Source organism: Lepeophtheirus salmonis, chromosome 14, assembly GCF_016086655.4.
Source record: "Lepeophtheirus salmonis chromosome 14, UVic_Lsal_1.4, whole genome shotgun sequence".
Taxonomy (NCBI): domain Eukaryota; kingdom Metazoa; phylum Arthropoda; class Copepoda; order Siphonostomatoida; family Caligidae; genus Lepeophtheirus; species Lepeophtheirus salmonis.
Window position 1 is genome coordinate 4,673,925 of NC_052144.2, and position 15,090 is coordinate 4,689,014.

General features: G+C 31.9%; 1 protein-coding gene and 1 long non-coding RNA gene across 2 annotated transcripts; one reads left to right on the forward strand and one right to left on the reverse strand.

Moving 5' to 3' along the window:
• Positions 1-295: 295 nt before the first annotated feature.
• Positions 296-1,742, forward strand: LOC121128931 (uncharacterized). Its single transcript, XR_005868302.2, has 2 exons — positions 296-702; positions 784-1,742. It is a non-coding gene; the product is annotated as an uncharacterized lncRNA (long non-coding RNA).
• Positions 1,743-3,250: 1,508 nt separating this feature from the next.
• On the reverse strand, positions 3,251-6,094 carry LOC139904750 (interference hedgehog-like). Its single transcript, XM_071893285.1, has one exon. It carries the CDS (start codon positions 5,780-5,782, stop codon positions 3,428-3,430), a length of 2,355 nt encoding a protein of 784 aa, XP_071749386.1. The 5' UTR covers positions 5,783-6,094; the 3' UTR covers positions 3,251-3,427.
• Positions 6,095-15,090: the final 8,996 nt, after the last annotated feature.

Genomic DNA, 15,090 nt, shown 5'->3' on the forward strand with positions numbered 1-15,090 from the left:
ATGAGTCATAAAATAGGAATATTTTATCCATGGAATACTTATTTTTCTTTATTGCACAGAAGTTGATCAATTAATTGAGACAAGTATTGTAATGAACCATTCATAAAAAGTTTGCAAATATTGAAAAAACATGCTAAAGTCATAATCAACTGCAGAAATATTAGAGGTGAGTTCCCATATTTATCGTACGTGTACAAGTAAACAACGTGTTTATGAATAGTTTATTTATATTTTAAAACTTTACTATAATCTTCAAACCTTAACTATTTTCGCCATCAAAATGTTGAGGTTCTGTAGTTTATTATGTTTTGTTGCCAGGATAGTTGTCAGTAAATATATAAAGGGAGACTTAAAAACACTTATTTTTGATTCACAAAACCTATGGACCCTAGTAGTTAGGACTTTGAATTCCATTGAACATTGAACCATTGTACAGAAGTCAGCACAAATAAAATAATGCGTTGTATAGAAAGAGAGAGGTGAGAGAAGAGTTGGAACTGTGTGGAAAGATATTTAACTCATGGTCATTTGGATGGATATCTCCTACGGAGCAATCGAATATGTGGAATGCATCCTTCTCGTTGTTTAGAATATCCAATTTACACTCTCTTCAATGTCCTTATCTGTTGAAGGGATCTCGACTTTTAAGGTGATTCCATCTCCATTAATGGAAGGGTAGTTCAGGTGCCTCTTCTTATCAAGGTCTGTGATAGTGACTTTCGATATCGTTAATCATTGTCACTACACATATTTGACCGAATCATTGTATATTTCTACATATAGGGACTATGGAATACTATAAAACGACAGTATGATCCAATGAAAGACTCACGTGAGGAACAGAGAGAGCTCTCATCCTCCATCCACAGCCCCTTCTTTGAATTTCTTTTTAGTCAACTCTACTTCGTCCCCTACTCTAAGAATAAGAGTCCTTCAGTGTTTAGATGTATGTAAAGGAGAAATCACTCATCCCAATCACATTTAGAAGTTGCCTTTTGTGATATACGGTCTATATAGATAGTTCTATAACCTCGACTCTTCAAGCTCACGCCTGTTTTCATTATTACTACAGAGTCTCTTTTGTGATTGGAAAACAATTGGAAGATGATTATAGACTCGTACAGATAATGTGCTTCTCTTTTGTCGATATTTTGGACTGCAAAGCATATTCTTTTCTCCTATTACATATAAATAGTTATTTAGAACTTTTAAGTGATTATGTGTTTTAAAAATAATATAAGACCGCTTAAATTCTGTAGGCTTATATTGAAATATCTGAATATCATAGCAATTCCCAAATGTATTGAGTCGGGAATCCTCTTTTGAACAACTAAATTGTGGGTCACCTTATTGGAATATTACTCTACCAAATAACTAGGATCTTAAACCAAATAAATTAATTGCAGATAATAAAGTTATTTGGAACATTTAAGTGATTATGTGTTTTATAAGTATATAAGAAACTTCTTAACTTCTGTCGGAATATCTTAATGCTATTGCATTTCCCAAACTTATGGAGTCGGGAATCTTCTTTTAAACAGCCGAATTGCGTGTTACCATATTGGAATGTTACTCTCGCAAGGATCTATCATCTCACAAATAAATAAATTATTAAATGTTTGCCATACAAGCTAATTATATACTTTTTTTACTGAGAAGAATAAATGATAATGCAATTGTTTTAGTATTTATTGAAAAAATAATCAAACATAAATGATATTCTTCAAAATTTACATTCCCTATTGATGAGTTCTCCGTTATTTTATTTTGTTATCTTATAGATTCATTTGGTTTTATTTTGGGCATGCTGAGGCTATTTCGTTATTGAGATTCTTGTCAAGCGAGCAGAGATTTCAAAATCCGTCCTATAATTAGTTGCAGAACTATTATTATTGGTCTGTATTACAAACTATTCCAAGCAATATGAAAGTGGGGATGCTTAAGAAAATTTGATTTCCCTAGTTATTATTAAAATATACATATATCTCTAGATAATAGTCAAAATCACAAGAAAAATATATTCGATTATGTTAGCAAGATAGTAACATTGAATTCTATATTTATTTTTTATTCAAGATACATGGCAAATCAAGATCTTATTGTTAGTTTATGTTTTTCACTTGAACATTTCATGTTTTGTACATAATATCCACTTATTCTTAATATTTCATTAATTTCTTCACTATACTGATGGTTTTATTATTATATAATATACCTTAAATTAAGAGAATGACGTATATCCTCTACGTAAAGAAAATATAATGAAAAATACTAATAAATGCAGTTGTTCAAAGTTACAAGGTAATTAAAAGACAATAGTATACTGTATTCCTTATCCTTTTTATACCTACAAGGGTATAGTATGAAAATAAGATGCAAATTCCCTATTAATTATATAGTCTGGATAAGAGAAAGTGACATTAAGAGTTACAATAAAGTAAACACGTTATTAGTTACTTTTGTCCTTCTAAAATTTAATGTATAGCAGTAGTTTTTTTTCCTCCAATCAACAAACATTTTAAACCACAGAACTTCTTCATTTTGTAAGGTTTGAAGAATATAGTTGGTAGATTTTTTATAAATTAAGTGTCTAATCCCAAAAAACATAGTTTATTATTGTCTTTCGAGTGACGTCATGAATATAAGCTATATGTTTGCTTTAGACACATAACGCCTAGTCGTTTCAAATAAAGATTGGTCAGAGGAGAGGCTTATATTAATAATTTATTCTTATATTTTCAAGATGGAATCCCTGACGAATGATCAAAAAGATTTTGTGGCCGAGTGTGAAGTGGAATTCAAGGATCGCTATACGGACAAAGATAAAGAATATCTTGTCGTGCGGAAAACGTTTTTAAATTCTGATCCTCCTGTTGTTTTTCCTTGGAAGAAGACATTTAAGGACTCTTCGCCCAGATCGACTTATAAACGAAGTTATAACAAAATGTATCATTCATCATAAATCTATACATTAACTGCAGTTTTTTATGAATATCCATAACGGCGTCACAACTTAATTCTCTAGTAGTTTTAAGTTTAAATAAAAATTGTATATGAATTATTCCTTAATCCCTTGATTTGTTCATTCTCAAGCAAGATTGACCTAAATTTATTATTAACTTAATTCTACAAGTGATGATTTGTAGGTAAAGGAATCTAAGACCTTATCTGTTACTGAAGAATCGATAGTATGATAGTAATTTAAATGTATACAGTTTTATGATATGTTGATAAATGACTTGAGAAGTAATTCAGTATTAAAGAAACATGTTAATTCTGTTACAATAAAAAAACGAATAACAAGTTATATATTTCAATCTGATGAAAATGTCTATTTGAATAACAAAGGTCTCATAATACTGAGCTGATTTGAGCATATTCTTTATATAAATAATTATATACGTATATAGTTGTATAAAAAGAGAAATTATAAAATTTCCTCGCTTCTCCGCGTCCTCTTCCAAGAAGAGCCGGATGGCTCTGCCATATATTCCTCATATCCCAAATCCTTGTTCTTGTTTTCAGGTACATGTTTAGAGTGACCCACAGACGTGGAGGAGGAATTTAATGTAGAACAAGCTTTGTTAGAGAAGGATGTTTCACATGTTTCTGGGATATTTTGTACAGAAGAATGAACAGAGTCCATGTTTGTGGATTGTCGGTTATGCACTGCAGAGCGAAATTGAGAAAGGGATGCGTCCATGTATTTTTCATGAATAGCGACATTCGTGTCGGAATAGGTTTTAATTGCTTTCCGCTTTTGAATATAGCTCATGACGGAGCAACTTATGATCACAAGTAAAACGATCAGTGCCAAAACACCTCCAATGAGTAAATAAAGTCTCACTTGATGTTCCATAAGTGTGTCGTCTTCACTGTCATTATTTAAACTGGAATCATCATTCTGAAGGGAAGGTTTGTTTGTAGATGAGGATTTAATTCCAGATGATGTACTTCGTCGCATTACTCGAGACAAGGGAGAAACCCCGGCAAAATTGAAGGCCTGGACTCGCATTTCATAACGAAGACCAGGCTGTAAGTCCTCGATGACATATGAATGGGATGAGCCCCCAATTATGGTTATTTTTTTGAAAGGCCTTCCTTTTGAAATACCTGGTCGATACAAAATAAAATATCCTTCAATATCTGCTAGTGAACTCATTTTCCAACCTATTCGGAGAGAGGTATCACTCATGGGAAGAAGATGTGTTATAACAGGAGCAATTTTAGGTTTTTTGGACCGTAAAAGTTTCTTATTAAATTTAAATTTTTTTGATAGTGGTCCAGGTTGATTGTCATTATTTAAGTAGACTGCTACGATTCTAAACCTATATTTCCTATCCGAGTGTAACCCTATGATTTCAAAGTTCCTTTTATTGGGCTCTATGACTTCGTCCAATGTCTTCCATTCGGATCTCTTTTTCCCATGAAATTCTCTGTATTGTATTTTAAAAAAAGAGATGGCAAGTTCACTATCCTTGTTGATATCCCAAGAAATCATGGCTGAGTCTGGAGATAGCTGAGTAATATTTGGTTTTGAAGGAGGGAGAAACGTGGCAGCATCTACCTGTAATACCTCTAGAGGATAATCCTCGTAGTCTTCATTATAGTCGTGACCTTCATTTTTGTTTTGAAGAACACGAACTAAGGTAACAGTGTAATTTGCATTAACAATATTTATAATGAAGCATTGGTAAAACCCTGAATGTGAGTTATTAACTGAATGAATATAAAGATGATTGGATCTCTGGTCCAGTAAAGGGAAGCCATTATGATACCATCTAATCTCAGGAGAAGGAACTCCACTGCCAATACATTTCAGAGATAGACTATCTCCGTCTCTTAAAGTCTTGTGTGTTTGAGGTGTTTTAAGAAAAACTGGAGGAGTATTAACAATTAATCTAGTTTTACGTAAAAATTGCCGAGCGCCATCATCGACTATACACATGTAGTCCCCTTGATTTTCTTCAGTAGCATTTCGTATTTGGAGTAATCCATGGGAACTAGGAACAATGGCGGTGGAGTCTCCAAATCGAGACCAGGATATGAATGGATTAGGAAAACCGGATGCAGCACAAGGGATTGTGATGCTCTCTCCTTTATTAACAGAGTATTTTCCTTTCGGATGATAAATAATCTGTGATTTTCTTCGGTTTCCATGTGAGGGTATGACTTTTAACTCAACTTGAAACTTGGAGTGTTTTTTCTGGCCAATAATATGGTTTTGAACAGAGCATGTGTAGTTTCCATTATGTAATTCCGGTACGACATTCTTAATAAAAAGGATTTCACTATTTAAGAGAACTTCCGCTTCGAGATAGATTCCATCTCTATAATATTCAACAAATCCAGGTGGATTACTGTATGGAACATCACAGTGAATAATCACATCATTTCCTTGAGTTACTTCGAAAGAAGAATTTTTACCCTCAGAGGAAAATTCTTTGAGTTCTGCAATGGACAAATTTGCGGGGAGCGTAGCAATGGACTCTCTCCCAATACATTGATATTCCCCAATTTGCTTGGAGTAAATGTCTTTAGTCAGTCCTAGTTCGAAGGAGAGATAATTCTTGGATATGGTGTATACTGATAACTCCTGGGCAGAAATTAACTGGCCTTTATAAGTCCACTGAACGAATTCTTCGGATATATTTGTTTTACAATTAAAGTACACTGTATCACCGGGGTTCGCAACCGAATTTTGAGGACGTTCTTCGAATCCGATCCAAGCCCCTTGGGAAAATGTGAGCAAACATTCGAGCACAAGGAGCAAACGAAACATACTTCTTGAGAAAACATTTGGGGGATCTTTGCCGTATTCGCTCAGCTTCTGGAGGGGCGCTTTGATGTCATGGTGAATATGTACATACTCTGTTTCTGACTATTTCTGTTCCCTTAAAAGTTCCTCAATGCACTACTACTTACAACGAACTCAACTCGTTGCAACAGAAATCATGTCTACATTTCTTTGAGTGAATGTGTGTACTATATATAAACGACCTATGTTATATGTATGCTAAAAATCACTTCAGTTTTTTTTCTCTTCTTTCTGTACCTTAGCCAGTCGTAGTACTTCACTTGAAACTGCTACAACACAACTACCTGCCCGACAACCCATTTTTCTTCTTTCTTGAAAAAAATAAAATATATACATATATATGATGAAGGTTTACTGTAGTTGTACTCATAGTCGTTATGAATGAATATATTTAAAGAAATAAAAATTCCGTGCATTTAAAAATAAATAAAAAGTGACTGTTTCTAACCACCATAACAGTTGCCTATTTTTAAACAATGAATGATGCTGCTAATTTATAGGTACCTACATCCATACATGCGATTTCATGAGACATATAGGCACCTCAAGATGCAGAGTGAAATTATTACAGCTAAATATTCGTACTCTGCTGCAAAGGTACCTTGTTCAAACCTGTTGTTGGTCAAAATCTACGCGTACACAATTCATAGGTAGTAAGCATGGAACATATCTCTAAATAGTAAATATATTTAACGTATATAATATAGACTTCCATAGGCCATAAGTACTACTCTGAACGGCCACCTATAAACTTGTTTCAATAACTCATTAACTATATAGTTAGAGACTTTATGTCTTCAATCTACTTCTTTTTTGTGTTGCAGACCTTCTTGAATATCTCTTAATGATACATTTAAAAAATATGTATTGATTGATATTGTGGATCGTTTCAAATACCACCATTGGTTTCCACCAGGAAAATAACAAAAGTTTCGATCAAACTTAACTATAATTTATACTTAATTTGTGTTAAAAGTTCAATTAAATTATAGCATTAATGCTGATGTATTTGGCAAATATTTACATAATTATCAAAGAATCCAAGACAAAGGATCTCATTTTAAATATAATTGATAAATGAATACTAGGTCAACCCACCGTTTTCTCTTCCCTGTACATGTCTACTTTTTAAATCCTGTTCGGTTTTATGATAAACAAATGTTTCATGTTAAAAATTGACTTGAATAGAAAATATGATTTAAATTAAAAAGGAACAAAAATCGGCAAAATTTTTACTTCAAAATATGATAAAAATTTATTTCCTAAAAAAATCCCCGAAAATGAAAATAAATTTGATCAGTCCTGGTTGTACTTTATATAGTATGGCGTTTGTAGGTTTTAGCACGTTCATTTTGTTTCTAATTCTAATCAAGAACGCAAATAATTAAAATAAATTTGTTAGGTTCGGAAGAGGGGTGCCAGTTTTGGAGAGGATGAATTGAGGGTACTTGTCCTAGGCAAAAAAAAAAAAGAGGTCCCATGCAAAATTACTTTAAAGAAAAACAGGATTCGAAACTATTATTGTTTTTTTTTAAAGATACCAAATTCATTTTCAAAAAAGAAACAAAAAGTACAACAGAACTACTCTTCACATAGAGCCCAGAAGTGAAAGCCAAGCTCTGCCCTACCTGCCTCTTCCCTATGGACGATCTCGTTTTTTATTTTGAGATCGCATTTAAGTGCAAAAAAGATATAACATTATTCCTATCACTAAAAAAAATCCAACTGTCCGGGATATCGCATTATTTATAAGATAATGGGACATCATCAAACAAAAAAAATATATTCTCCACAAAGGGGGTGAAAGTTTACATTTGTGGGAGCTACATCAATAAATTAAAAAGAATTTTCCGTTATAATTTATTTTTATTGTGCCTCATATACAATTTTGAATTTGAATTTACAAAAAATAAGTATATAACTATTTTATTAATAAAACAAGATTTGTATGTGTGTCGAAATGTTTGAAAAACAGTCACATGGTGCAACGTATATAGTACTCCCTGATGTATATCATAAACAAATTTTGATTTAAGAACTAAAAATGTAGTTGTATTAATGAACTATTGCAGGCTTGTGCATAAAGTATCGAACGTGTATACAGAATGTACTGTATATAGTACTCCCTGATGTATATCATCAGACTTGTTGATAGTCGTTGAAAAGTGATAATCGTTCATCGTTTAAAATCATTCATGAACGATAAACGATGAAGCACTCTATTAAAACATGTATAATTGTGTTTTATAATTCTGAGATTAGTTAAAACAAAATTTGTATAAAAAGTGAACGATAAACGATTAAATGAATTCAATATGAACGAGTAAGTGAACTAAACAAATTCGAAAAAGTGAGCGATTACAGTGAACTAAACGATTGAAAAAGGTGAATTACAACAAACCGGTAAATCACATATAATATATTTTGATCTAAGAAATAAAGTTGTAGTCTTATTGATGAAATATTGCTGGCGTGTGCAAGTGGACAAGGAGAACCGTTTCTCTTGGTTTTTGTTAGTGCTCTCTGATGTATATCATCATTCTTATGCATTTACAGTATATGCTAAGGGCACTCGTTCTTTGGAGTCTCACGAGAGACTCATCAGTCAGTCTTTCCATGGGGCATAATCACGCAACACTCATTTTTGTAAATGTACATTTATGAAAAATTCAAGGCCCTTTTTTGTTGGGGGGGGGAGGTTACATCTCCCTCCCTGCAGACGCCACTGAAAGTAACTACATCAACTGGTTCAAGTATATGATGTCATATTGCTAGATATGAAGGATATTAGGTAATCCATATATATATATAACCTTATGAAAGGAAATCCATGATTTATGTGGAAGTCGTAAATGGAGCTACTACGTAATTTACACATTTCATGTTTCTATTTGGCATGATGATAATAGGTCAACGTGATGCTTGAGTAGTTGTGATTTTCATCCCAAATTTTTAGACTATTAGACAAATCTTTTCTTCAAATATAACAATTGAAACATAACTTTTTTCATCTGTAGAGTGTATCATAAACACAATATTGATCCGGCATCAACAAAAATAATTATTTTTTAATTAATATTTCTAAGTTACGAAACCCAAGAATTATAAATATAGTGTATAACTTTTATTTGATTTAAGAGACTGGAATATATCTTTTTTTTAAATAAATAAAAATAAAAAAGTAAGTTTTTTGGAAAAAAATTCAAATATTAAATTTTTTGGAAATTTTTTTTTACAATCCAAGGATATTTACAAACAATTACATTTTTGGAAAAAAAAAATCAAAAATTAGTTTTTCAAATATTAAATTTGTTAGAAAATTTTTCTAAAATTCACAGCTATTCTTAAAAAAAATTTTTTTTTAAAATTAAATTTCAAATATACTAATTTTTGAAAAAAAATTCAAATATTAAATTTTCTAGTAAAAAGCAAAAATTTCTTTATTTTGGGGGCGGAGGCCCCTCCTGCCAACCCCTTGAAGACGCCCCTGCAATTTCTCTTTCTATTATTGTGATGATCCATTTCAGTTCCTTTACGTGCAAATTGCAGCGATCCTAAAGTACACTAGATCAAAAATACAGTGTAATCCACACTCAATTTTGAAAAGAATCATTCTAGCTTACTTTTTTGTTATCGGGCCACATTTTTGCTTATCGTAGTTCTAGTTACCCATACTTTGTTTTCTAAAAATAGGGCATGTGACCCAGATTACTAATTAGTTATCATTGACGGTTTTATGGGTTTATCTAAATATTTATGATTCTTGATATTTTGGAACTTGCATTTTTAAAAATATTTTATTAATTAATTTTATTCTTACTTAATTTTTTATTTAAAATGTATCTTAAGTAGAATGAAAATTGAATTAACTGTCAAAATACCGAATATATCCTGAATTTATATAAAAAAACACTTCTGGATATGATGTAAAATAGGAGGGCATACCCGGAGAAAGGGGACCGTTATATCTAGATATAAGTTTTTTATAAGAATGGAAGGAGAAGGTGTGAGTGAGACACTTGGTACACCTGAATTAAGAACCTTCTTAATATCGGATGCCTTTTTTATGATTTTGGAAGGAGAAAAGGATATAAAGAGGATAGCTTTATATATTTAAAATAGCATTAGTGTAGGAAAAATTATATATATAAGCATATATATTATCTTATTATGCATTTTTAAATCAATTTTTCACCAAAGATGGGCGAAAATTCTTCTTTTAGAGGAAAATGTTAATACACAACGACTTATTAAATAATGAACAAAAAAAGAGAAAGAGCGAATGCATTAATCGTTTTTCATTTTTTAATCGCTATCCTTAGTTTTTTCTTTACACATATCTCCTCTTTAATAATAACGTAAGCTAAAAACAATGGAGAATTAATAATAAACAGGGAAAAAGGGGGGGGGGTCTAAAAACCATTCCAGCCTTGCGCCGTCCTTGATGATATTTGGACATTTTCCCATCCAATGGTGTCCTTCTTTTTACAAAAATTGATTATCATGCTCTCAACTATTAATGTCTTGATAAATAGAAGTACAACTCGGTGGATCTAAGGTAAACATCGTACCTAAACTATTTTTAAAGTATGCTAAGGAATTAATAATTGTTTCTTATCTGATTTTGAGTACTATCGTGTTTTTTTTTGTCCTTAAAATGATACATGAAAGAGTTAAATTCAATTAATCCCCTGCAGAGTACTGTTTAGTCTGCAATGTTAAATTTATGCATACTATAATTAACAGTCTATAAATACATACTAGAGCTGAAAGGCGCCCAGATCGTTAGATATAGGGTATTATAAATATGACAGACGTCTATAGCCTATGAGAAGTGATCAAGAGTAGCTGGGATTGCCACCGATTTTTACCTGTACAAGTTTAGTATTTAAAACAAAAAAGACTCATACAGTCAATAGTGCTGAAATAGCATCAAAAATTTGAAAATAACCGAATATGGAAAATTGATCGAAATTTGAGCAGTATTTTATACATATATTCCCTTAAATTGATAACTTTTATTACAACTTAAGGTGATGAATCTGCATTATCAATGACAAAAAAACAAAAAAAAACAGAATGTGAACACGTGATTTTCAGCTAGACCAGGGGTGGGCAACCTTTTCAAGAGCATGCCCATTTTTCAAAATGCAACAATTGTCGGGGGCCGCACAACAAAACCCCGATTTGGTATTTTTGGCTTGTATTTAAATTTGTAATAACAGCATATACAACTTGGATATGAAACAATAAACATGCATGTCTTTTATTTATGAATGACAGGAGATATTAAATACATATTTTTATAATATTCATAGTTCGTGAGAAGCTTGATGTTGGATGTTTTTAGCTAATTGGTTAGTGTTTGGTTCTATTCTTGATGTGCAAAGACGCAAACTATGCAGCAAATGACATTAACTTAGATTGCTTCTCAGTTTGCTTTTCATGTGTTTCACTTTGGAAAACAGTTGCTCACAGGCATAGGTACTTCCAAACATGCATACTAATATTCTGGCGAACTGCTTTAAATTACATTAATATACAGCTGGAGATACTTATAAAAGTCAATTAGGCTCATCTATTTGAAATTTTGTATGAGAATGTCATCCTCTTGCAGCACATTCAATTCAAGCTGGAGTTGTACAGCTGCTGAGCTTATCTCACATGTACAAGGTAATGAGAAGACAGTCATCTCACTTCTGAGATCTCTAAACTCTGTAAAATGAGAGGAAAACACCTCCCTATGTACTGTCACTCTCTGAGCATAACTAACGAGGATCTCATTGTTGCCATTAAAGACAGACTAAGGGGGGAAAGGTCAACTTTTTGTCCATAGAGCTGAAGATCTCATTCAAATGTTCGTAGGTGCTTAAACAAGTCATTTACCAACTTCTTTTGTTCTTGAAACTTGACATTGAGCTGAGATAATTTTTGAGAGATATCATTTAAGAACGCGAGGTCCATTCGCCAGAGAGGATCACACATTTCTTGAACCTTTTTTTGTTTCAACTTCAGGAATAGAATGATCTCATCTAATAATAACCAGAAATGTTGCAATGTTGTTGCTCTGCTAAGCCGGCAAACCTCTGTAAAATAAATAACATCATCAGACTGGCTCTCAAGGTGTCTCAAGAACTCCTGTGGTATAGTCCTCGTGAGCGTAAGTAGTTTACTGTTTTTACTACAACAGAGTTGATATGATCCATATTGATAAGTTTAGCGCTCAGGTTCTCCTGGTGATTGATGCAATGAACGGCAATAACATCTGGCTTGAACTCACGTACTTTGGCAATGAGGCCATTGTGACAGCCAATCATAGATGGTGCACCATATGTACCTAGTGATACACATTTCCTGAGTTCCTATTTTCTGTAGTGATGCTTGAACACCTTCAAATATATCTACACCTCTTGTAGACAGCTACATTGAAATCCTTATCTACAGCTCAAATAAATACAACGAGCTGTGCTGTGTCTCAGATATCTGTATTCTCATCTAATGCAAGTGAATAACATTCAATATCACTTAGCTTCACCTTTAATTGATATGGTATGTCTGAGCTAATATCTTCGTCTCGTCTGAATATAGTGTGGCGTGAAAGAGATACATCTGAAACACTTTTTAGCATTTGTGAGCACTTTACTTCAGTAAATTTCTGTAAGCACTCTTTTACTATTTGAGCATCAGAGAATGGTTTTTGCTGTTTGGAGAGAATTTTTGCAATCTCAAAGCTCCCTATAGTATTGTCATTGTCACCCTCAGATGATCGGGTTAACACTTGCTGCTGCCCTTGTAGGTTTTTGGTCAACTTTTCTGCAAGCTGTCTTTTCTCCTCTATATTTTACTTGCCATACTTTTCACCATGATTCATTTCAAAATGTCTCTTAACGTTGTATTCCTTAGTTTGAGCTACTGAATTCAACCAGAAGTTTTTTTTTATTTACTGATGTAAAAAAAAGTATTTATCCTTCCATTCAGTATTGAATTTCCTGTTTTCTTCAGCCACAGCTCTTCTTCTTTTAGTAGCCATGATAACAGACAGCACTTCATTATTAAACCTTTGGGGACCGATGGTACATGAGAATCCCAGCAACTTAAAATTTAAATGATATCAAGTACACGATGACTCGATAAATATGTAAATCACTCTTGTGGATTAAATCCATAAGTCTCTACTGTTCCAAAAAGAAGGAAAAATATCCTTTTTCACGTGTATTTTTGTATACATAATCTCTTAGTTAACACTCTTTGCATATAGCTTATAACTTTTTCCTGGATTTGTATAATATTAAAATAATTTTCATATTTATTAAAATATGCTTAATTTTTTTTGCAAGTAAATATCTATAAACAAATTACTAGGAGAGGAGGAAGTGCCACAAAATAAATGGCAAAGGGCAACGTGCGGTCTGCGGGCCTCACGTTGTCCACCCTTGAACTAGACCTTTTTTGAATTACGAAGTGAATGAAACAAAATGGCGGCTACGAACATAGATAGTAATCGGATTGATTTTTTAACATAGAACATACAGAGTTGGGAATTGCTGCATTCATCATTTGAAACTAGAAATTAAAGTTACCGATAATAAAATTTATCATTCTATTTTGAAATTTAAAAACAATATACAAAGCAATTCATGTTAGTACTGCGTCGGTATGAGACCCAACATGAATATATTGATCATACTTATCCAAGAAGGGGAAAAGCGGAGGATCAGGGGTGATAAATAACACGTTGCAACAAAATGAAGGTCTTGGAACGCCCACAGACTGAAACCTATATTTATTGATGTTATTTAAGCCGTAGAACACGAATAGGACCATTAATAGTTTCAATCCATGAAGGGTTTGGCCTTTAAAGCCTTTTTCTAAAAATCAATTTTGTAGGGTATAACTAAGAATCAGTGTCATCATATTTCGACATGAAAAAAACGATATATGTGAAAGTCAAAGTAAATAATAAATTGATAAAAACATTTCAGCATTTAAAAAATGAATTATTTATTACGTTATCTTGATTACATTTAATCAAAATGTATATAACCACAAAAAAATCGAGTGAAATGAAGGCCCTTTGATGCTAATATCTTTTTTATTTTTTCCTCAAATGCTTTAAATCATAGCTGAACTTATAGAATATACCTTATATATCAATTTAAAAAAAAAAGTTCTATATAAGGTCGATTTTGATTGATTTATGATCAATTAAGCTTACAATATTTATTAATATATGTATATATAATAAGCTGGTATGGTTGAGTGAATATATCTTACTTTAATATTCCTGTATTTCTTGCGTTTTGCTCTTATAATTTCCCTCAGAATCAGACTTAATAAAATGAATCTGCCTTATTTTACAGATTTTAGATGCCATGCTTTACTAATATATAATTATTCACAGTGAGTAAATACTAATCAATTAATTTGAATATGAAGCATATATTAACTTGTTTTAATTCCCTTACATATAAATTATGTAATTGTATAGACTCATAACTTTTTTATTTTTTTCGTCGAAATCTTATTGTAATCTATATTCACGCAACCTAATACGCGTTTTTTTTTTTTAAAATAAATATTATAAACTTAATTGACCATAAATCAATCAAAATGGACCTTTTTTAAAGGCTTACTAAAAGAGCCATTTCTTGCCTATTTTGCTCCTTTTTCGTAAATATTTATGACATAAACTTGGTAAATGAGGTGTTCAAAAGATAAACAGTCAGCTGTTCTTTTTTGGTTAATGCAATTTTTGCATAAAATATTCAAGTATTGCTTATCTAAAAATTCCCTAAAATTATTAGATTTATCCATCACTAACCATTATTAAAAATTACCTTCATTTATCAAAAAAAAATAGGATAATAGAAAATAAGAATAAAATATCACCAGGTAAAAAAAATAGAAGAAGAACCGGTAGATTGGGAGAGGATCTCGAGCCAGTTCTAAAAAAGAGATGCTGGTAAACATGATTATACCATTCCATACCCACCATCGCTCCTCTCGTCAAAACGTTAAATCTTCTTATGGACATCTTCACTATTCTTCCAAATCTCTAGGCTAGTACCTGCTATAATAATCTATGTCTACAATTTAATCATTGATCCTTAAATAATATGTATGTACATTACACTGTTTCGAAATTTCAATCACAATGGAATTTTAAATGAAGGACAATATTTACTCATTATTAGCTAAATTATATTTCTGAAATGCTGATCATGAAAAAACGATGGAAAATTTTCCCACTTAACAAAGATATAAGACATTTT